At 50.8% G+C, this 25,000-nt stretch overlaps 1 protein-coding gene across 1 annotated transcript in view; it reads left to right on the top strand.

Moving 5' to 3' along the window:
- cpe (carboxypeptidase E) overlaps window positions 1–25,000 on the top strand; it is a 48,600-nt gene that overhangs the window by 15,893 nt on the left and 7,707 nt on the right. Inside the window, exons 2-6 of the mRNA XM_046336165.1 lie at window positions 10,250–10,353; window positions 15,623–15,715; window positions 15,813–15,980; window positions 16,436–16,553; window positions 23,067–23,249. Of these exons, the coding sequence (XP_046192121.1) occupies window positions 10,250–10,353; window positions 15,623–15,715; window positions 15,813–15,980; window positions 16,436–16,553; window positions 23,067–23,249 (666 nt within the window). The remainder of the gene's footprint in view (window positions 1–10,249; window positions 10,354–15,622; window positions 15,716–15,812; window positions 15,981–16,435; window positions 16,554–23,066; window positions 23,250–25,000) is intronic.

The following is a 25,000-nucleotide window of genomic DNA, read 5'->3' as shown; positions in this document are numbered from 1 at the left end:
CAGTTCTATCACAGACAGGAGACATCACAGACAGGAGACATCACAGACAGGAGACATCACAGAGAGGAGACATCACAGACAGGAGACATCACAGACAGGAGACATCACAGACAGAAGACATCACAGTTCTATCACAGACAGGAGACATCACAGACAGGAGACATCACAGAGAGGAGACATCACAGACAGGAGACATCACAGAGAGGAGACATCACAGACAGGAGACATCACAGACAGGAGGCATCACAGACAGGAGACATCACAGACAGGAGACATCACAGACAGGAGACATCACAGACAGGAGACATCACAGACAGGAGACATCACAGATTGGAGACATCACAGACAGGAGACATCACAGTTCTATCACAGACAGGGGACATCACAGACAGGAGACATCACAGACAGGAGACATCACAGACAGGAGATATCACAGACAGGAGACATCACAGACAGGAGGCATCACAGACAGGAGACATCACAGACAGGAGACATCACAGACAGGAGACATCACAGACAGGAGACATCACAGACAGGAGACATCACAGACAGGAGACATCACAGACAGGAGACATCACAGACAGGAGACATCACAGACAGGAGACATCACAGACAGGAGACATCACAGACAGGAGACATCACAGACAGGAGACATCACAGACAGGAGACATCACAGACAGGAGACATCACAGTTCTATCACAGACAGGGGACATCACAGACAGGAGACATCACAGACAGGAGACATCACAGACAGGAGACATCACAGACAGGAGACATCACAGATTGGAGACATCACAGACAGGAGACATCACAGTTCTATCACAGACAGGAGACATCACAGTTCTATCACAGACAGGGGACATCACAGACAGGAGACATCACAGACAGGAGACATCACAGACAGGAGATATCACAGACAGGAGACATCACAGACAGGAGGCATCACAGACAGGAGACATCACAGACAGGAGGCATCACAGACAGGAGACATCACAGACAGGAGACATCACAGATTGGAGACTCTTGTAGTCTCTCTGACCTGCTGTCAGATTCCATCTCTATTAGACATATTGATGTGTGTATCTGCTGCCATCTTTTGGTTAAATGAAGAACTTCAACTGTTTTCTCAATTTGGTAATTTTATCTCAGCCCCTCCCCCCTGGGGTACTGGGGCACCTCCCCCCTGGGGCTCCTCCCCCTGGGCCCTGCCCCCCCCCCCCCTACCTGGTTCTTGCGGCCCCTCCCCCTTGGTCTTGGGGTCCTTCCCCCTGAGTCCTAGCGCCCCTCCCCCTGGGTCCTGGCGCCCCTCCCCCTGATTCCTGGCGCCCCTCCCCTGGGTCATGGGCCCCTTCCCCGGGTCCTGGGGCCCCTCCCCCCTTTGTAATGGGGCCCCTCCCCCCCGGGTCCTGGGGCCCCTCCCCCCTTGGTAATGGCGCCCCTCCCCCTGGGTCCTGGGGCCCCTCCCCCCTGGGTTCATATTTTTGTGTTTCTCCTAGCACAACACAGCTGATTCAAATAACCAACTCACCATCAAGCTTTGATTATTTCAATCAGCTGTGTTGCTAGAGGGAAAACCAAAGTGTTCACCCAGGGGGGGCCCAGGTACTCTGTAGGACTGAACATGGGTAGTTACTCTGTAGGACTGAACATGGGTAGATACTCTGTGATACTCTGTAGGACTGGACATGGGTAGATACTCTGTAGGACTGGACATGGGTAGATACTCTGTGATACTCTGTAGGACTGGACATGGGTAGATACTCTGTAGGACTGGACATGGGTAGATACTCTGTGATACTCTGTAGGACTGGACATGGGTAGATACTCTGTGATACTCTGTAGGACTGGACATGGATAGATACTCTGTAGGACTGGACATGGGTAGATACTCTGTGATACTCTGTAGGACTGGACATGGGTAGATACTCTGTAGGACTGAACATGGGTAGATACTCTGTAGGACTGAACATGGGTAGATACTCTGTAGGACTGGACATGGGTAGATACTCTGTGATACTCTGTAGGACTGGACATGGGTAGATACTCTGTGGGACTGAACATGGGTAGATACTCTGTCAGACTGAACATGGGTAGATACTCTGTAGGACTGAACATGGGTAGATACTCTGTAGGACTGGACATGGGTAGATACTCTGTAGGACTGAACATGGGTAGATACTCTGTGGGACTGAACATGGGTAGTTACTCTGTAGGACTGAACATGGGTAGATACTCTGTAGGACTGAACATGGGTAGATACTCTGTGATACTCTGTAGGACTGAACATGGGTAGTTACTCTGTGATACTCTGTAGGACTGAACATGGGTAGATACTCTGTGATACTCTGTAGGACTGAACATGGGTAGATACTCTGTAGGACTGAACATGGGTAGATACTCTGTAGGACTGGACATGGGTAGATACTCTGTGGGACTGAACATGGGTAGATACTCTGTGATACTCTGTAGGACTGAACATGGGTAGATACTCTGTGGGACTGAACATGGGTAGATACTCTGTGATACTCTGTAGGACTGAACATGGGTAGATACTCTGTGATACTCTGTAGGACTGGACATGGGTAGATACTCTGTCGGACTGAACATGGGTAGATACTCTGTGATACTCTGTAGGACTGAACATGGGTAGATACTCTGTAGGACTGAACATGGGTAGATACTCTGTGATACTCTGTAGGACTGAACATGGGTAGATACTCTGTGATACTCTGTAGGACTGAACATGGGTAGATACTCTGTGGGACTGGACATGGGTAGATACTCTGCAGGACTGAACATGGGTAGATACTCTGTGGGACTGAACATGGGTAGTTACTCTGTGGGACTGGACATGGGTAGTTACTCTGTGCTACTCTGTAGGACTGAACATGGGTAGATACTCTGTGGGACTGAACATGGGTAGTTACTCTGTGATACTCTGTGGGACTGAACATGGGTAGATACTCTGTGATACTCTGTGGGACTGAACATGGGTAGTTACTCTGTAGGACTGAACATGGGTAGATACTCTGTAGGACTGGACATGGGTAGATACTCTGTGATACTCTGTAGGACTGAACATGGGTAGATACTCTGTGATACTCTGTAGGACTGAACATGGGTAGTTACTCTGTAGGACTGAACATGGGTAGATACTCTGTGGGACTGAACATGGGTAGATACTCTGTAGGACTGAACATGGGTAGATACTCTGTGATACTCTGTAGGACTGAACATGGGTAGATACTCTGTAGGACTGAACATGGGTAGATACTCTGTGATACTCTGTATGACTGAACATGGGTAGATACTCTGTGATACTCTGTAGGACTGGACATGGGTAGATACTCTGTGGGACTGAACATGGGTAGATACTCTGTAGGACTGAACATGGGTAGATACTCTGTGATACTCTGTAGGACTGAACATGGGTAGATACTCTGTAGGACTGAACATGGGTAGATACTCTGTAGGACTGGACATGGGTAGATACTCTGTGGGACTGAACATGGGTAGATACTCTGTAGGACTGAACATGGGTAGATACTCTGTAGGACTGGACATGGGTAGATACTCTGTAGGACTGAACATGGGTAGTTACTCTGTAGGACTGAACATGGGTAGATACTCTGTAGGACTGAACATGGGTAGATACTCTGTAGGACTGAACATGGGTAGTTGCTCTGTGATACTCTGTAGGACTGAACATGGGTAGTTGCTCTGTGATACTCTGTAGGACTGAACATGGGTAGATACTCTGTGGGACTGAACATGGGTAGTTACTCTGTGATACTCTGTAGGACTGGACATGGGTAGATACTCTGTAGGACTGAACATGGGTAGATACTCTGTGGGACTGAACATGGGTAGATACTCTGTAGGACTGAACATGGGTAGTTACTCTGTGGGACTGGACATGGGTAGTTACTCTGTGCTACTCTGTAGGACTGAACATGGGTAGATACTCTGTGGGACTGAACATGGGTAGATACTCTGTAGGACTGAACATGGGTAGATACTCTGTGATACTCTGTGGGACTGAACATGGGTAGATACTCTGTGATACTCTGTAGGACTGAACATGGGTAGATACTCTGCAGGACTGAACATGGGTAGGTACTCTGTAGGACTGAACATGGGTAGATACTCTGTAGGACTGGACATGGGTAGATACTCTGTGATACTCTGTAGGACTGAACATGGGTAGATACTCTGTAGGACTGAACATGGGTAGATACTCTGTGATACTCTGTAGGACTGAACATGGGTAGATACTCTGTGATACTCTGTGGGACTGAACATGGGTAGATACTCTGTAGGACTGGACATGGGTAGATACTCTGTGATACTCTGTAGGACTCAACATGGGTAGATACTCTGTAGGACTGAACATGGGTAGATACTCTGTGATACTCTGTAGGACTGAACATGGGTAGATACTCTGCAGGACTGAACATGGGTAGATACTCTGTGATACTCTGTAGGACTGAACATGGGTAGATACTCTGTAGGACTGGACATGGGTAGATACTCTGTGATACTCTGTAGGACTGGACATGGGTAGATACTCTGTGATACTCTGTAGGACTGAACATGGGTAGATACTCTGTGATACTCTGTAGGACTGAACATGGGTAGATACTCTGTAGGACTGGACATGGGTAGATACTCTGTGATACTCTGTAGGACTGGACATGGGTAGATACTCTGTGATACTCTGTAGGACTGAACATGGGTAGATACTCTGTAGGACTGGACATGGGTAGATACTCTGTAGGACTGAACATGGGTAGATACTCTGTGGGACTGAACATGGGTAGATACTCTGTGGGACTGAACATGTGTAGATACTCTGTGATACTCTGTAGGACTGAACATGGGTAGATACTCTGTAGGACTGAACATGGGTAGATACTATGTGATACTCTGTAGGACTGAACATGGGTAGATACTCTGTAGGACTGGACATGGGTAGATACTCTGTAGGACTGAACATGGGTATATACTCTGTGATACTCTGTAGGACTGAACATGGGTAGGTACTCTGTGATACTCTGTAGGACTGAACATGGGTAGATACTCTGTGATACTCTGTAGGACTGAACATGGGTAGATACTCTGTAGGACTGAACATGGGTATATACTCTGTGATACTCTGTAGGACTGAACATGGGTAGGTACTCTGTGATACTCTGTAGGACTGAACATGGGTAGATACTCTGTGGGACTGAACATGGGTAGATACTCTGTGATACTCTGTAGGACTGAACATGGGTAGATACTCTGTAGGACTGAACATGGGTAGATACTCTGTAGGACTGGACATGGGTAGATACTCTGTAGGTCTGAACATGGGTAGTTACTCTGTAGGACTGAACATGGGTAGATACTCTGTAGGACTGGACATGGGTAGATACTCTGTAGGACTGAACATGGGTAGATACTCTATAGGACTGAACATGGGTAGTTACTCTGTAGGACTGAACATGGGTAGATACTCTGTAGGACTGAACATGATGATACTCTGATACTCTGTGACTGGACATGGATAGATACTCTGTAGGACTGGACATGGATAGATACTCTGGGACTGGACATGGGTAGATACTCTGTAGGACTGAACATGGGTAGATACTCTGTAGGACTGGACATGGGTAGATACTCTGTGGGACTGAACATGGGTAGTAGATACTCTGTGGGACTGAACATGGGTAGATACTCTGTGATACTCTGTAGGACTGGACATGGGTAGATACTCTGTAGGACTGAACATGGGTAGATACTCTGTAGGACTGAACATGGGTAGATACTCTGTAGGACTGAACATGGGTAGATACTCTGTAGGACTGAACATGGGTAGTTGCTCTGTGATACTCTGTAGGACTGAACATGGGTAGTTGCTCTGTGATACTCTGTAGGACTGAACATGGGTAGATACTCTGTGGGACTGAACATGGGTAGTTACTCTGTGATACTCTGTAGGACTGGACATGGGTAGATACTCTGTAGGACTGAACATGGGTAGATACTCTGTGGGACTGAACATGGGTAGTTACTCTGTAGGACTGAACATGGGTAGATACTCTGTAGGACTGAACATGGGTAGATACTCTGTGATACTCTGTGGGACTGAACATGGGTAGATACTCTGTGATACTCTGTAGGACTGAACATGGGTAGATACTCTGTAGGACTGGACATGGGTAGATACTCTGTGATACTCTGTGGGACTGAACATGGGTAGATACTCTGTAGGACTGGACATGGGTAGATACTCTGTGATACTCTGTAGGACTGAACATGGGTAGATACTCTGTAGGACTGAACATGGGTAGATACTCTGTGATACTCTGTAGGACTGAACATGGGTAGATACTCTGCAGGACTGAACATGGGTAGATACTCTGTGATACTCTGTAGGACTGAACATGGGTAGATACTCTGTAGGACTGGACATGGGTAGATACTCTGTAGGACTGAACATGGGTAGATACTCTGTGGGACTGAACATGGGTAGATACTCTGTGGGACTGAACATGTGTAGATACTCTGTGATACTCTGTAGGACTGAACATGGGTAGATACTCTGTAGGACTGAACATGGGTAGATACTCTGTGATACTCTGTAGGACTGAACATGGGTAGATACTCTGTAGGACTGGACATGGGTAGATACTCTGTAGGACTGAACATGGGTATATACTCTGTGATACTCTGTAGGACTGAACATGGGTAGGTACTCTGTGATACTCTGTAGGACTGAACATGGGTAGATACTCTGTGATACTCTGTAGGACTGAACATGGGTAGATACTCTGTAGGACTGGACATGGGTAGATACTCTGTAGGACTGAACATGGGTAGATACTCTGTAGGACTGAACATGGGTATATACTCTGTGATACTCTGTAGGACTGAACATGGGTAGGTACTCTGTGATACTCTGTAGGACTGAACATGGGTAGATACTCTGTGGGACTGAACATGGGTAGATACTCTGTGATACTCTGTAGGACTGAACATGGGTAGATACTCTGTAGGACTGAACATGGGTAGATACTCTGTAGGACTGGACATGGGTAGATACTCTGTAGGACTGAACATGGGTAGTTACTCTGTAGGACTGAACATGGGTAGATACTCTGTAGGACTGGACATGGGTAGATACTCTGTAGGACTGAACATGGGTAGATACTCTATAGGACTGAACATGGGTAGTTACTCTGTAGGACTGAACATGGGTAGATACTCTGTAGGACTGAACATGGGTAGATACTCTGTGATACTCTGTAGGACTGGACATGGATAGATACTCTGTAGGACTGGACATGGGTAGATACTCTCTGGGACTGAACATGGGTAGATACTCTGTAGGACTGGACATGGGTAGATACTCTGTAGGACTGAACATGGGTAGATACTCTCTGGGACTGAACATGGGTAGATACTCTGTGATACTCTGTAGGACTGGACATGGGTAGATACTCTGTGATAATCTGTAGGACTGAACATGGGTAGATACTCTGTAGGACTGAACATGGGTAGATACTCTGTAGGACTGAACATGGGTAGATACTCTGTAGGACTGAACATGGGTAGATACTCTGTGATACTCTGTAGGACTGAACATGGGTAGATACTCTGTGATACTCTGTAGGACTGAACATGGGTAGATACTCTGTGATACTCTGTAGGACTGAACATGGGTAGATACTCTGTAGGACTGAACATGGGTAGATACTCTGTGATACTCTGTAGGACTGAACATGGGTAGATACTCTGTAGGACTGAACATGGGTAGATACTCTGGGACTGAACATGGGTAGATACTCTGTGATACTCTGTAGGACTGGACATGGGTAGATACTCTGTGATACTCTGTAGGACTGAACATGGGTAGATACTCTGTAGGACTGGACATGGGTAGATACTCTTTAGGACTGAACATGGGTAGTTACTCTGTAGGACTGAACATGGGTAGATACTCTGTAGGACTGGACATGGGTAGATACTCTGTAGGACTGAACATGGGTAGATACTCTATAGGACTGAACATGGGTAGTTACTCTGTAGGACTGAACATGGGTAGATACTCTGTAGGACTGGACATGGGTAGATACTCTGTAGGACTGAACATGGGTAGATACTCTATAGGACTGAACATGGGTAGTTACTCTGTAGGACTGAACATGGGTAGATACTCTGTGGGACTGAACATGGGTAGATACTCTGTAGGACTGAACATGGGTAGATACTCTATAGGACTGAACATGGGTAGTTACTCTGTAGGACTGAACATGGGTAGATACTCTGTGGGACTGAACATGGGTAGATACTCTGTAGGACTGAACATGGGTAGATACTCTGTGATACTCTGTAGGGCTGAACATGGGTAGATACTCTGTAGGACTGAACATGGGTAGATACTCTGTAGGACTGAACATGGGTAGATACTCTGTGATACTCTGTAGGACTGAACATGGGTAGATACTCTATAGGACTGAACATGGGTAGATACTCTGTGATACTCTGTAGGACTGGACATGGGTAGATACTCTGTAGGACTGGACATGGGTAGTTACTCTGTAGGGCTGAACATGGGTAGTTACTCTGTAGGACTGAACATGGGTAGATACTCTGTAGGACTGAACATGGGTAGATACTCTGTAGGACTGAACATGGGTAGTTGCTCTGTGATACTCTGTAGGACTGAACATGGGTAGTTACTCTGTAGGACTGAACATGGGTAGATACTCTGTAGGACTGAACATGGGTAGATACTCTGTAGGACTGAACATGGGTAGATACTCTGTGATACTCTGTAGGACCGGACATGGGTAGATACTCTGTAGGACTGGACATGGGTAGTTACTCTGTAGGGCTGAACATGGGTAGTTACTCTGTAGGACTGAACATGGGTAGATACTCTGTAGGACTGAACATGGGTAGATACTCTGTAGGACTGAACATGGGTAGTTGCTCTGTGATACTCTGTAGGACTGAACATGGGTAGTTACTCTGTAGGACTGAACATGGGTAGATACTCTGTAGGACTGAACATGGGTAGATACTCTGTAGGACTGAACATGGGTAGTTGCTCTGTGATACTCTGTAGGACTGAACATGGGTAGATACTTCAACTTTTTACTACAACTTCATATCATCTGTTGACATAACCTGTGTGTTTTGACCCAACCTGTGTGTGTGTTGACCTAACCTGTGTGTTTTGACCTAACCTGTGTGTGTGTTGACCTAACCTGTGAGTTTTGACCTAACCTGTGTGTGTTTTGACCTAACCTGTGTGTTTTGACCTAACCTGTGTGTGTTTTGACTTAACCTGTGTGTGTGTTGACCTAACCTGTGCGTTTTGACTTAACCTGTGTGTGTTTTGACCTAACCTGTGTGTTTTGACCTAACCTGTGTGTGTTTTGACCTAACCTGTGTGTGTTTTGACTTAACCTGTGTGTGTGTTGACCTAACCTGTGTGTTTTGACTTAACCTGTGTGTTTTGGCCTAACCTGTGTGTTTTGACCTAACCTGTGTGTTTTGACTTAACCTGTGTGTATGTTGACCTAACCTGTGTGTGTTTTGACTTAACCTGTGTGTGTTTTGACTTAACCTGTGTGTTTTCACTTAACCTGTGTGTTTTGACCTAACCTGTGTGTTTTGACCTAACCTGTGTGTGTGTTGACCTAACCTGTGTGTTTTCACCTAACCTGTGTGTTTTGACTTAACCTGTGTGTATTGACAGAACCTGTGTGTTTTCACCCAACCTGTGTGTGTGTTGACCCAAACTGTGTGTTTTGACCCAACCTGTGTTTGTGTTGACCCAAACTGTGTGTTTTGACTTAACCTGTGTGTTTTGACTTAACCTGTGTGTTTTGACCTAACCTGTGTGTGTTTTGACTTAACCTGTGTGTGTGTTGACATAACCTGTGTGTTTTGACCTAACCTGTGTGTGTTTTGACCTAACCTGTGTGTTTTGACCTAACCTGTGTGTGTTGACCTAACCTGTGTGTGTGTTGACCTAACCTGTGTGTGTTGACCTAACCTGTGTGTTTTGACCTAACCTGTGTGTTTTGGCATAACCTGTGTGTTTTGACCTAACCTGTGTGTTTTGACTTAACCTGTGTGTGTGTTGACCTAACCTGTGTGTGTTTTGACTTAACCTGTGTGTGTTTTGACTTAACCTGTGTGTTTTGACTTAACCTGTGTGTTTTGACCTAACCTGTGTTTCTCTTTCCCCAGGTGAGCCAGAGTTTAAGTACATCGGAAACATGCATGGCAACGAGGCGGTAGGACGGGAACTCATCGTCTACCTGGCTCAGTACCTCTGTAACCAATACCAACAGGTAATATAATCTGTCTCAGTACCTCTGTTACCAACAGGTAATATAACCTGTCTCAGTACCTCTGTTACCAACAGGTAATATAACCTGTCTCAGTACCTCTGTTACCAATACCAACAGGTAATATAACCTGTCTCTGTACCTCTGTTACCAACAGGTAATATAACCTGTCTCAGTACCTCTGTTACCAATACCAACAGGTAATATAACCTGTCTCTGTACCTCTGTTACCAACAGGTAATATAACCTGTCTCAGTACCTCTGTTACCAATACCAACAGGTAATATAACCTGTCTCTGTACCTCTGTTACCAACAGGTAATATAACCTGTCTCAGTACCTCTGTTACCAATACCAACAGGTAATATAACCTGTCTCAGTACCTCTGTTACCAACAGGTAATATAACCTGTCTCAGTACCTCTGTTACCAATACCAACAGGTAATATAACCTGTCTCAGTACCTCTGTTACCAACAGGTAATATAACCTGTCTCAGTACCTCTGTTACCAACAGGTAATATAACCTGTCTCAGTACCTCTGTTACCAACAGGTAATATAACCTGTCTCTGTACCTCTGTTACCAACAGGTAATATAACCTGTCTCTGTACCTCTGTTACCAATACCAACAGGTAATATAACCTGTCTCAGTACCTCTGTTACCAATACCAACAGGTAATATAACCTGTCTCAGTACCTCTGTAACCAACAGGTAATATAACCTGTCTCAGTACCTCTGTTACCAATACCAACAGGTAATATAACCTGTCTCAGTACCTCTGTTACCAACAGGTAATATAACCTGTCTCAGTACCTCTGTTACCAATACCAACAGGTAATATAACCTGTCTCAGTACCTCTGTTACCAACAGGTAATATAACCTGTCTCAGTACCTCTGTTACCAACAGGTAATATAACCTGTCTCAGTACCTCTGTTACCAACAGGTAATATAACCTGTCTCAGTACCTCTGTTACCAACAGGTAATATAACCTGTCTCAGTACCTCTGTTACCAATACCAACAGGTAATATAACCTGTCTCAGTACCTCTGTTACCAACAGGTAATATAACCTGTCTCAGTACCTCTGTTACCAACAGGTAATATAACCTGTCTCAGTACCTCTGTTACCAACAGGTAATATAACCTGTCTCAGTACCTCTGTAACCAACAGGTAATATAACCTGTCTCAGTACCTCTGTTACCAACAGGTAATATAACCTGTCTCAGTACCTCTGTTACCAACAGGTAATATAACCTGTCTCAGTACCTCTGTTACCAACAGGTAATATAACCTGTCTCAGTACCTCTGTAACCAATACCAACAGGTAATATAACCTGTCTCAGTACCTCTGTTACCAACAGGTAATATAACCTGTCTCAGTACCTCTGTAACCAATACCAACAGGTAATATAACCTGTCTCAGTACCTCTGTTACCAACAGGTAATATAACCTGTCTCAGTACCTCTGTTACCAATACCAACAGGTAATATAACCTGTCTCAGTACCTCTGTTACCAACAGGTAATATAACCTGTCTCAGTACCTCTGTTACCAATACCAACAGGTAATATAACCTGTCTCAGTACCTCTGTTACCAACAGGTAATATAACCTGTCTCTGTACCTCTGTTACCAACAGGTAATATAACCTGTCTCAGTACCTCTGTTACCAACAGGTAATATAACCTGTCTCAGTACCTCTGTTACCAATACCAACAGGTAATATAACCTGTCTCAGTACCTCTGTTACCAACAGGTAATATAACCTGTCTCAGTACCTCTGTTACCAACAGGTAATATAACCTGTCTCAGTACCTCTGTTACCAACAGGTAATATAACCTGTCTCAGTACCTCTGTTACCAACAGGTAATATAACCTGTCTCAGTACCTCTGTTACCAATACCAACAGGTAATATAACCTGTCTCAGTACCTCTGTTACCAACAGGTAATATAACCTGTCTCAGTACCTCTGTTACCAATACCAACAGGTAATATAACCTGTCTCAGTACCTCTGTTACCAATACCAACAGGTAATATAACCTGTCTCAGTACCTCTGTTACCAACAGGTAATATAACCTGTCTCAGTACCTCTGTTACCAACAGGTAATATAACCTGTCTCAGTACCTCTGTTACCAATACCAACAGGTAATATAACCTGTCTCAGTACCTCTGTTACCAACAGGTAATATAACCTGTCTCAGTACCTCTGTTACCAACAGGTAATATAACCTGTCTCAGTACCTCTGTTACCAACAGGTAATATAACCTGTCTCAGTACCTCTGTTACCAACAGGTAATATAACCTGTCTCAGTGTACCAACAGGTCTGTTACCAACCAACAGGTAATATAACCTGTCTCAGTACCTCTGTTACCAACAGGTAATATAACCTGTCTCAGTACCTCTGTTACCAATACCAACAGGTAATATAACCTGTCTCAGTACCTCTGTTACCAACAGGTAATATAACCTGTCTCAGTACAGGGTAATATAACCTAATATAACCTGTCTCAGTACCTCTGTTACCAATACCAACAGGTAATATAACCTGTCTCAGTACCTCTGTTACCAACAGGTAATATAACCTGTCTCAGTACCTCTGTTACCAATACCAACAGGTAATATAACCTGTCTCAGTACCCAATACCAAATAGGTAATATAACTGTTACCAATACCAACAGGTAATATAACCTGTCTCAGTACCTCTGTTACCAACAGGTAATATAACCTGTCTCAGTACCTCTGTTACCAATACCAACAGGTAATATAACCTGTCTCAGTACCTCTGTTACCAACAGGTAATATAACCTGTCTCTGTACCTCTGTTACCAACAGGTAATATAACCTGTCTCAGTACCTCTGTTACCAACAGGTAATATAACCTGTCTCAGTACCTCTGTTACCAACAGGTAATATAACCTGTCTCAGTACCTCTGTTACCAACAGGTAATATAACCTGTCTCAGTACCTCTGTTACCAATACCAACAGGTAATATAACCTGTCTCAGTACCTCTGTTACCAACAGGTAATATAACCTGTCTCAGTACCTCTGTTACCAACAGGTAATATAACCTGTAGTTTGGATCCAACTAAACGATCACAGAGTTAACATGTTGTCGTGTTGTATCACAGCGCAACTAAACGATCACTGAGTTAACATGTTGTTGTGTTGTATCAGTGCTACTAAACGATCACAGAGTTAACATGTTGTTGTGTTGTATCAGTGCTACTAAACGATCACAGAGTTAACATGTTGTTGTGTTGTATCAGTGCTACTAAACGATCACAGAGTTAATATGTTGTTGTGTTGTATCAGTGCTACTAAACGATCACAGAGTTAATATGTTGTTGTGTTGTATCAGAGCAACTAAACGATCACAAAGTTAACATGTTGTTGTGTTGTATCAGAGCAACTAAACGATCACAGAGTTAACATGTTGTTGTGTTGTATCAGTGCTACTAAACGATCACAGAGTTAATATGTTGTTGTGTTGTATCAGGGCAACTAAACGATCACAGAGTTAACATGTTGTTGTGTTGTATCAGAGCAACTAAACGATCACAGAGTTAACATGTTGTTGTGTTGTATCAGAGCAACTAAACGATCACAGAGTTAATATGTTGTTGTGTTGTATCAGAGCAACTAAACGATCACAGAGTTAATATGTTGTGTTTTAACAGAGCAACTAAACGATCACTGAGTTAATATGTTGTTGTGTTGTATCAGTGCTACTAAACGATCACAGAGTTAATATGTTGTTGTGCTGTATCAGAGCAACTAAACGATCACAGAGTTAACATGTTGTTTTTTTGTATCAGTGCTACTAAACGATCACAGAGTTAATATGTTGTTGTTTTATCACAGGGCAACTAAACGATCACTGAGTTAATATGTTGTTGTGTTGTATCAGAGCAACTAAACGATCACAGAGTTAACATGTTGTTGTGTTGTATCAGTGCTACTAAACGATCACAGAGTTAATATGTTGTTGTTTTATCACAGGGCAACTAAACGATCACTGAGTTAATATGTTGTTGTGTTATCACAGGGCAACCAAACGATCACTGAGTTAATATGTTGTTGTGTTATCACAGGGCAACCAAACGATCACTGAGTTAATATGTTGTTGTGTTGTATCAGTGCTACTAAACGATCACAGAGTTAATATGTTGTTGTGTTGTATCAGTGCAACTAAACGATCACAGAGTTAATATGTTGTTGTGTTATCACAGGGCAACTAAACGATCACAGAGCTAATATGTTGTTGTGTTGTATCAGAGCAACTAAACGATCACAGAGTTAGTATGTTGTTGTGTTGTATCAGTGCTACTAAACGATCACAGAGTTAATATGTTGTTGTGTTATCACAGGGCAACCAAACGATCACAGAGTTAATATGTTGTTGTGTTATCACAGGGCAACCAAACGATCACAGAGTTAATATGTTGTTGTGTTGTATCAGTGCTACTAAACGATCACTGAGTTAACATGTTGTTGTGTTGTATCAGTGCTACTAAACGATCACAGAGTTAATATGTTGTTGTGTTATATCAGAGCAACTAAACGATCACAGAGTTAACATGTTGTTGTGTTGTATCAGTGCTACTAAACGATCACAGAGTTAATATGTTGTTGTGTTATCACAGGGCAACCAAACGATCACAGAGTTAATATGTTGTTGTGTTATCACAGGGCAACCAAACGATCACAGAGTTAATATGTTGTTGTGTTATCACAGGGCAACCAAACGATCACAGAGTTAGTATGTTGTTGTGTTGTATCAGTGCTACTAAACGATCACAGAGTTAATATGTTGTTGTGTTATCACAGGGCAACCAAACGATCACAGAGCTAATATGTTGTTGTGTTGTATCAGTGCAACTAAACGATCACAGAGTTAACATGTTGTTGTGTTATCACAGGGCAACCAAACGATCACAGAGTTAAAATATTGTTGTTTTCTCACAGGGCAACCAAACGATCACAGAGCTAATATGTTGTTGTGTTGTATCAGTGCAACTAAACGATCACAGAGTTAATATGTTGTTGTGTTATCACAGGGCAACCAAACGATCACAGAGTTAATATGTTGTTGTTTTATCACAGGGCAACCAAACGATCACAGAGCTAATATGTTGTTGTGTTGTATCAGTGCAACTAAACGATCACAGAGTAACTAAACGATCACAGAGTTAACATGTTGTTGTGTTATCACAGGGCAACTAAACGATCACAGAGTTAGTATGTTGTTGTGTTTTCACAGGGCAACGAGTCGATCATCGATCTGATCCACACCACACGTATCCACCTGATGCCCTCCATGAACCCTGATGGCTTTGAGAAAGCTGCCTCCCAGGTAACACACACACCACAACTAACACACACACAGACTGGTTCATGGGTTTTGTCTTGTGGACAGACCAGGTAACATCTCTCCTCCCTCTGTGTGTCAGTCGGGGGAGCTGAAGGATTGGTTCGTAGGTCGTAGTAACGCCCAGGGGGTTGACCTGAACAGGAACTTCCCTGACCTGGACCGCATCGTCTACGGCAACGAGAAGGAGGGCGGAGCCAACAACCACCTGCTCAACAATATGAAGAAGGCCGTGGACGAAAATACCAAGGTAACACACCTGTCTGTCTGTCTGGTAACACACCTGTCTGTCTGTCTGGTAACACACCTGTCTGTCTGTCTGTCTGTCTGTCTGTCTGTCTGTCTGTCTGTCTGTCTGTCTGTCTGTCTGTCTGTCTGTCTGTCTGTCTGTCTGTCTGTCTGTCTGTCTGTCTGTCTGTCTGTCTGTCTGTCTGTCTGTCTGTCTGTCTGTCTGTCTGTCTGTCTGTCTGTCTGTCTGTCTGTCTGTCTGTCTGTCTGTCTGTCTGTCTGTCTGTCTGTCTGTCTGTCTGTCTGTCTGTCTGTCTGTCTGTCTGTCTGTCTGTCTGTCTGTCTGTCTGTCTGTCTGTCTGTCTGTCTGTCTGTCTGTCTGTCTGTCTGTCTGTCTGTCTGTCTGTCTGTCTGTCTCCAGCTGGCTCCAGAGACCAAGGCAGTGATCCTGTCTGTCTGTGTCTGTGTTGTCTCCAGCTGGCTCCAGAGACCAAGGCAGTGATCCGGTGGATAATGGAGATTCCATTCGTCCTCTCAGCGAATCTGCATGGAGGAGATGTGGTGGCCAACTACCCCTACGACGAGACGCGCAGTGGTAAACAACACGCTACACACACACCACGCTACACACACACCACGCTACACACACACCACGCTACACACACACCACGCTACACACACACCACGCTACACACACACACCACGCTACACACACACCACGCTACACACACACCACGCTACACACACACCACGCTACACACACACCACGCTACACACACACCACGCTACACACACACCACGCTACACACACACTACGCTACACACACATAAACCACTGTGAACCAGACTCTCCTACAGTATAGTGTAGAGCATCTTCTTAGACTTCATTTCAATGAGAATTTCAGATCTATAACTCATATTTCTATGTGAATTTCAGATCTATAACTCATATTTCTATGTGAATTTCAGATCTATAACTCGTATTTCTATGTGAATTTGGTCAGGTCGCCCAAAAGGTTACATGCTAATAAGTGCAAATAAGTTATCCCCATCCTCCCTCCCCATCCTCCCTCCCTATCCTCCCTCCCCATCCTCCCTCCCCATCCTCCCTCCCCATCCTCCCTCCCCCCATCCTCCCTCCCCATCCTCCCTCCCCATCCTCTCTCCCTCCCCATCCTCCCTCCCCATCCTCCCTCCCCATCCTCTCTCCCTCCCCATCCTCCCTCCCCATCCTCCCTCCCCATCCTCTCCCCCCCCATCCTCCCTCCCTCCCTCCCCCATCCTCTCCCCTCCCCATCCTCCCTCCCCATCCTCTCTCCCCATCCTCCCTCCCCCCCATCCTCCCCCTCCCCATCCTCCCTCCCCATCCTCTCTCCCTCCCCATCCTCCCTCCCTCCCCATCCTCCCTCCCCATCCTCCTCCCCATCCTCCCCCTCCCCATCCTCCCTCCCCATCCTCCCTCCCCATCCTCTCTCCCTCCCCATCCTCCCTCCCCATCCTCCCCCTCCCCATCCTCCCTCCCCCATCCTCCTCCCCATCCTCCTCCCTCCCCATCCTCCCTCCCCCCCCTCCTCCCTCCCCATCCTCCCTCCCCATCCTCTCTCCCTCCCCATCCTCCCTCCTCCCCCATCCTCTCTCCTCCTCCCTCCCCATCCTCCTCCCTCCCCATCCTCCCTCCCTCCCCCATCCTCCCTCCCCATCCTCTCTCCCCATCCTCCTCCCCCCATCCTCCCTCCCATCCTCCCTCCCCATCCTCCTCCCTCCCCATCCTCCCTCCCCCATCCTCCCCCTCCCCATCCTCCCTCCCCATCCTCCCTCCCCATCCTCTCTCCCTCCCCATCCTCCCTCCCCATCCTCCCTCCCCATCCTCTCTCCCCATCCTCCCTCCCCCCATCCTCCCCATCCTCCCCCCCTCCTCCCCCATCCTCCTCATCCTCCCCCCCCATCCTCCCTCCCCATCCTCCCTCCCCATCCTCCCTCCCCATCCTCCTCATCCTCTCTCCCTCCCCATCCTCCCTCCCCATCCTCCCTCCCCATCCTCCCCATCCTCTCCCTCCCCATCCTCTCCCCCATCCTCCCTCCCCATCCTCCCCATCCTCCCTCCCCATCCTCCCCATCCTCCCTCCCCCATCCTCCCTCCCCATCCTCCCCATCCTCCCCCCCATCCTCCCCATCCTCCCCATCCTCCCTCCCCATCCTCCCCATCCTCCCCATCCTCCCTCCCCATCCTCCCCATCCTCCTCCCCATCCTCCCCATCCTCCCCATCCTCCCCATCCTCCTCCCCATCCTCCCCATCCTCCCTCCCCATCCTCCCCATCCTCCCCATCCTCCCCCATCCTCCCCCCCATCCTCCCCATCCTCCCCATCCTCCCTCCCCATCCTCCCCATCCTCCCCCTCCTCCCCCATCCTCCCTCCCCATCCTCCCCCATCCTCCCCATCCTCCCTCCCCATCCTCCCCATCCTCCCCATCCTCCCCCCTCCCCTCCCCCATCCTCCCTCCCTCCCCCCATCCTCCCTCCCTCCCTCCCCATCCTCCCCATCCTCCCTCCCTCCCCCCCCTCCCTCCCTCCCTCCCCCTCCTCCCTCCCTCCCTCCCCATCCTCTCCCCCATCCTCCCTCCCTCCCTCCCTCCCTCCCTCCCTCCCCATCCTCCCTCCCTCCCTCCCCATCCTCCCTCCCTCCCTCCCCATCCTCCCCCTCCCCCATCCTCCCTCCCTCCCTCCTCCCCCATCCTCCCCCTCCCTCCTCCTCCCCATCCTCCCCCTCCCTCCCCCCTCCCTCCCTCCCCCCCATCCTCTCTCCCATCCTCCCTCCCTCCCCATCCTCCCCCATCCCTCCCTCCCCATCCTCCCTCCCTCCCCATCCTCCCTCCCTCCCTCCCCATCCTCCTCCCCCATCCTCCTCCCTCCCCATCCTCCCTCCCTCCCTCCCCCATCCTCCCTCCCTCCCCCTCCCCATCCTCCCTCCCTCCCTCCCCATCCTCCCTCCCTCCCTCCCCATCCTCCCTCCCCATCCCCATCCTCCCTCCCTCCCTCCCCCCTCCTCCCTCCCTCCCCATCCTCCCTCCCTCCTCCCCCATCCTCCTCCCTCCCTCCCCATCCTCCCTCCCATCCCTCCCATCCTCCCTCCCTCCCTCCCCCCCATCCTCCCTCCCATCCCTCCCCATCCTCCCTCCCTCCCTCCCCATCCTCCCTCCCATCCTCCCCCATCCTCCCTCCCATCCTCCCCATCCTCCCTCCCATCCTCCCCATCCTCCCTCCCCCTCCTCCCCATCCTCCCTCCCATCCTCCCCATCCTCCCTCCCTCCCTCCCCCTCCCCTCCCTCCCATCCTCCCTCCCCATCCTCTCTCCCTCCCCCCCATCCTCCCTCCCTCCCCATCCTCCCTCCCCCATCCTCCCCCCATCCTCTCCCATCCCTCCCCATCCTCCCTCCTCATCCTCCCTCCCCTATCCTCTCTCCCTCCCCATCCTCCCTCCCCATCCTCCCTCCCATCCCCATCCTCCCTCCCCATCCTCCCTCCCATCCTCCCTCCCCATCCTCCCCCATCCTCCCTCCTCCCATCCTCTCCCCATCCTCCCTCCCCCATCCTCCCTCCCCTCCCCATCCTCCCTCCCTCCCCATCCTCCCTCCTCATCCTCCCTCCCCCATCCTCCCCATCCCCATCCTCCCTCCCCTCTCCTCCCATCCTCCCTCCCCATCCTCCCTCCCCATCCTCCCTCCCCATCCTCCTCCCTCCCCCTCCCTCCTCCCCATCCTCCCCCATCCTCCCCCATCCTCCCTCCCCATCCTCCCCATCCTCCCTCCCCCCATCCTCCCCCCCCCATCCTCCCTCCCCATCCTCCCCATCCCCCCCATCCTCCCCCCCCATCCTCCCTCCCCCCATCCTCCCTCCCCATCCTCCCCATCCTCCCTCCCCATCCTCCCCATCCTCCCTCCTCCCCATCCTCCCTCCCCATCCCCTCCCCTCCTCCCTCCCCATCCTCCCTCATCCTCCCCCATCCTCCCCATCCTCCCCATCCCCCATCCTCCCCATCCTCCCTCCCCATCCTCCCTCCCCATCCTCCCCATCCCCCCATCCTCCCTCCCCATCCTCCCCATCCTCCCCATCCTCCCTCCCCCATCCTCCCCATCCTCCCCCCATCCTCCCCATCCTCCCCATCCTCCCCATCCTCCCTCCCCATCCTCCCCATCCTCCCCATCCTCCCTCCCCATCCTCCCCATCCTCCCCATCCTCCCTCCCCCCCATCCTCCCCATCCTCCCTCCCCTCCTCCCCCCTCCCCCATCCTCCCTCCCCCATCCTCCCCATCCTCCCCCCATCCTCCCATCCCCATCCTCCCTCCCTCCCTCCCCATCCTCCCTCCCTCCCTCCCCATCCTCCCTCCCTCCCCATCCTCCCTCCCTCCCCATCCTCCCCATCCTCCCCATCCTCTCTCCCATCCTCCCTCCCTCCCCATCCTCCCTCCCTCCCTCCCCATCCTCTCTCCCATCCTCCCTCCCTCCCCATCCTCCCTCCCTCCCTCCCCATCCTCCCTCCCTCCCCCCTCCCCATCCTCCCCCTCCTCCCTCCCCATCCTCTCCCCATCCTCCCTCCCTCCCCATCCTCCCTCCCTCCCTCCCCATCCTCCCTCCCCATCCTCCCTCCCTCCCCCATCCTCCCTCCCTCCCCATCCTCCCTCCCTCCCTCCCCATCCTCCTCCCTCCCTCCCCATCCCCCTCCCTCCCTCCCCCTCCTCCCTCATCCTCTCTCCCATCCTCCCCATCCCCTCCCTCCCTCCCCATCCTCCCTCCCATCCTCCCCATCCTCCCTCCCTCCCTCCCCATCCTCCCTCCCATCCTCCCCATCCTCCCTCCCTCCCTCCCCATCCTCCCTCCCATCCTCCCCATCCTCTCTCCCATCCTCCCCATCCTCTCTCCCATCCTCCCCATCCTCCCTCCCTCCCTCCCTCCCCATCCTCCCTCCCATCCTCCCCATCCTCTCTCCCCATCCTCCCCATCCTCCCTCCCTCCCTCCCCATCCTCCCTCCCATCCTCCCATCCTCCCCATCCTCTCCCATCCTCCCCATCCTCCCTCCCTCCCTCCCTCCTCCCCTCCCTCTCCCATCCTCCCTCCCATCCCCCGCCCCCCCCCGCCTCCCTCCCTCCCATCCTCCCCCCCCACCTCCCTCCCTCCTCCCCCTCCCTCCCTCCCCCCCCTCTCTTCCCTCCCTCCCTCCTCCATCCTCCCTCCCTCTCCTCCCCCATCCTCTCCTCCCTGCCACCTCCCTCCCTCCCCCTTCCCTCCCTCCCTCCCTCCTCCCTCCCTCCCTCCCTCCCTCCCTCCCCCTCCCTCCCTCCCACCTCCCTCCCTCCCTCCCTCCTCCCCTCCCCTCCCTCCCTCCCCCTCCCCCCCCCTCCCTCCCTCCCTCCCTCCCTCCCCTCCTCCCATCCTCCCTCCCTCCCCCATCCTCTCCCCTCCCTCCCTCCCTCCCTCCCCCATCCCTCTCCCATCCCTCTCCCATCCCTCCCCTCCCTCTCCCATCCTCCTCCCTCCCTCCCTCCCTCCCTCCCTCCCCCATCCTCCTCCCTCCCTCCCTCCTCCCTTCATCCCTCCCTCCCTCCCTCCTCCCCCTCCCATCTCCCCATCCCTCCCTCCCTCTCCCATCCCTCCCATCCCTCCCTCCCTCCCTCCCACCCCCCCTCCCTCTCTTCCCTCCCTCCCTCCCCATCCTCTCTTCCCTCCCTCCCTCCCCTCCCTCCCATCCTCCCTCCCTCCCCTCCCCCCTCCCCTCCTCCCTCCCTCCCCCATCCTCTCCCCTCCCTCCCTCCCTCCCATCCCCTCCATCTCCCATCCTCCCTCCCTCTCCCATCCTCCCCTCCCTCCCTCTCCCATCTCCCCTCCTCCCCTCCCTCTCCCACCCCCCTCCTCCCCATCCTCTCTTCCCTCCCCCTCCCTCTCCCATACTCCCCTCCCCTCCCTCTCCCATACTCCCCCTCCTCCCCTCCCTCCCTCCCCCCTCCCTCCCTCCCCATCCTCCCTCCCTCCCTCCCTCCCCTCCCCCCTCCTCCCTCCCTCTCCCCATCCTCCCCTCCCTCTCCCATCCTCATCTCCCTCCCCTCCCTCTCCCACCCCCTCCCTCCCTCCCTCCCTCCCTCCCTCCCTCCCTCCCTCCTCCTCACCTCCCTCCCTCTCCCATCCTCCCTCCCTCCCTCTCCCACTCCCCCCTCCCTCCCTCCCTCCTCCCTCCCTCCCTCCCTCCCTCCCTCCCTCCCTCCCTCCCTCCCTCCCACCCTCCTCCCCATCCTCCCTCCCTCCCTCCCCACCCCTCCCTCTCCCATACTCCCCCCTCCCATCCTCCCTCCCTCCCCTCCCCTCCCTCTCCCACCCCCTCCCCCATCCTCTCTTCCCTCCCTCCCCCATCCTCTCTTCCTCCCTCCCTCCCTCCCTCTCCCATCCTCATCTCCTCCCTCCCCCCTCCCCTCCTCCCTCCCTCCCCCATCCTCTCTTCCCCTCCCTCCCTCCCTCCTCCCCTCCATCTCCCATCCTCCCTCCCTCTCCCATCCTCCCACCCTCCCCCTCCCCATCCTCCCCTCCCTCTCCCACCCCCCTCCCCATACTCCCCTCCCCTCCCTCTCTCCCATACTCCCCCTCCTCCCCTCCCTCTCCCATACTCCCCTCCCCTCCCTCTCCCATCCTCCCCCTCCCTCCCCTCCCTCTCCCATACTCCCCTCCCTCCCTCTCCCATACTCCCCCTCCTCCCTCCCTCTCCCATCCTCCCTCCCTCTCCCATCCTCATCTCCCTCCCCTCCCTCCCTCCCTCCCCCCCCTCCCTCCCTCCCTCCCTCCCTCCCTCCCTCCCTCCCTCCCTCCCTCCCTCCCTCCCTCCCTCCCTCCCTCCCTCTCCCATCCTCCCTCCCTCCCTCTCCCATCCCCCTCCCTCCTTCCCTCCCCCTCCCTCCCTCCCTCCCTCCCTCCCTCCCTCCCTCCCTCCCTCCCTCCCTCCCTCCCTCCCTCCCTCCCTCCCTCCCTCCCTCCCTCCCTCCCTCCCTCTCCCATCCTCCTCCCTCCCTCCCTCTCCCACCCCCTCCACTCCCCTCCCCCCCCCTCCCCTACCTCCCTCCCTCCAGGTTCGACCCATGAGTACAGCGCCAGTCCTGATGACGTCACCTTTAAGTCTCTGGCGAAGTCCTACTCCCAGTTTAATCCTGTGATGTCAGACCCCCAACGGGCTCCGTGCAGGAAGAACGACGATGATACCAGCTTCACGGACGGCATCACCAACGGAGGGGCCTGGTACAGTGTACCCGGAGGTAACACACAGACACTAGCTTCACCTACAGAGGGGCCTGGTCTCAGTAGGTTACCTGTGTATTCTCAGTAGGTTACCTGTGTAGTGTCAGTAGGTTACCTGTGTAGTGTAGTAGTCTCCGTAGGTTACCTGTGTAGTCTCAGTAGGTTACCTGTGTAGTCTCAGTAGGTTACCTGGGTAGTGTTGTAGTCTTAGTAGGTTACCTGTGTAGTGTTGTAGTCTCAGTAGGTTACCTGTGTAGTCTCAGTAGGTTACCTGTGTAGTGTAGTAGTCTCAGTAGGTTACCTGTGTAGTCTCCATAGGTTAACTGTGTAGTGTTGTAGTCTCAGTAGGTTACCTGTGTAGTGTAGTAGTCTCAGTAGGCTACCTGTGTAGTCTCAGTAGGCTACCTGTGTAGTGTCAGTAGGTTACCTGTGTAGTGTCAGTAGGTTACCTGTGTAGTGTAGTAAAATCAAATCAAATTTATTTATATAGCCCTTCGTACATCAGCTGATATCTCAAAGTGCTGTACAGAAACCCAGCCTAAAACCCCAAACAGCAAACAATGCAGGTGTAAAAGCACGGTGGCTAGGAAAAACTCCCTAGAAAGGCCAAAACCTAGGAAGAAACCTAGAGAGGAACCGGGCTATGTGGGGTGGCCAGTCCTCTTCTGGCTGTGCCGGGTAGAGATTATAACAGAACATGACCAAGATGTTCAAATGTTCATAAATGACCAGCATGGTCGAATAATAATAAGGCAGAACAGTTGAAACTGGAGCAGCAGCACAGTCAGGTGGACTGGGGACAGCAAGGAGCCATCATGTCAGGTAGTCCTGGGACATGGTCCTAGGGCCCAGGCCAGTTGAAACTGGAGCAGCAGCATGGCCAGGTGGACTGGGGACAGCAAGGAGTCATCATGTCAGATAGTCCTGGGGCATGGTCCTAGGGCTCAGGTCCTCCGAGAGAGAGAAAGAAAGAGAGAAGGAGAGAATTAGAGAACGCACACTTAGATTCACACAGGACACCAAATAGGACAGGAGAAGTACTCCAGATAAACAAACTGACCCTAGCCCCCCGACACATAAACTACTGCAGCATAAATACTGGAGGCTGAGACAGGAGGGGTCAGGAGACACTGTGGCCCCATCCGAGGACACCCCCGGACAGGGCCAAACAGGAAGGATATAACCCCACCCACTTTGCCAAAGCACAGCCCCCACACCACTAGAGGGATATCTTCAACCACCAACTAGTAGTAGTCTCAGTAGGTTACCTGTGTAGTCTCAGTAGGTTACCTGTGTAGTGTTGTAGTCTCAGTAGGTTACCTGTGTAGTGTTGTAGTCTCAGTAGGTTACCTGTGTAGTGTTGTAGTCTCAGTAGGTTACCTGTGTAGTCTCAGTAGATTACCTGTGTAGTCTCAGTAGATTACCTGTGTAGTCTCAGTAGGTTACCTGTGTAGTGTTGTAGTCTCAGTAGGTTACCTGTGTAGTGTCAGTAGGTTACCTGTGTAGTGTTGTAGTCTCAGTAGGTTACCTGTGTAGTGTTGTAGTCTCAGTAGGTTACCTGTGTAGTGTTGTAGTCTCAGTAGGTTACCTGTGTAGTGTCAGTAGGTTACCTGTCTCAGTAGGTTACCTGTGTAGTCTCAGTAGGTTACCTGTGTAGTAGTCTCAGTAGGTTACCTGTGTAGTCTCAGTAGGTGACCTGTGTAGTGTAGTAGTCTCAGTAGGTTACCTGTGTGTAGTAGTCTCAGTAGGTTACCTGTGTAGTCTCCAT

This window comes from Oncorhynchus gorbuscha, unplaced genomic scaffold, assembly GCF_021184085.1.
Source record: "Oncorhynchus gorbuscha isolate QuinsamMale2020 ecotype Even-year unplaced genomic scaffold, OgorEven_v1.0 Un_scaffold_960, whole genome shotgun sequence".
Lineage (NCBI taxonomy): Eukaryota > Metazoa > Chordata > Actinopteri > Salmoniformes > Salmonidae > Oncorhynchus > Oncorhynchus gorbuscha.
Note: the sequence above shows the minus strand (reverse complement) of the source record. Positions and strands in the feature narration are given on the sequence as shown.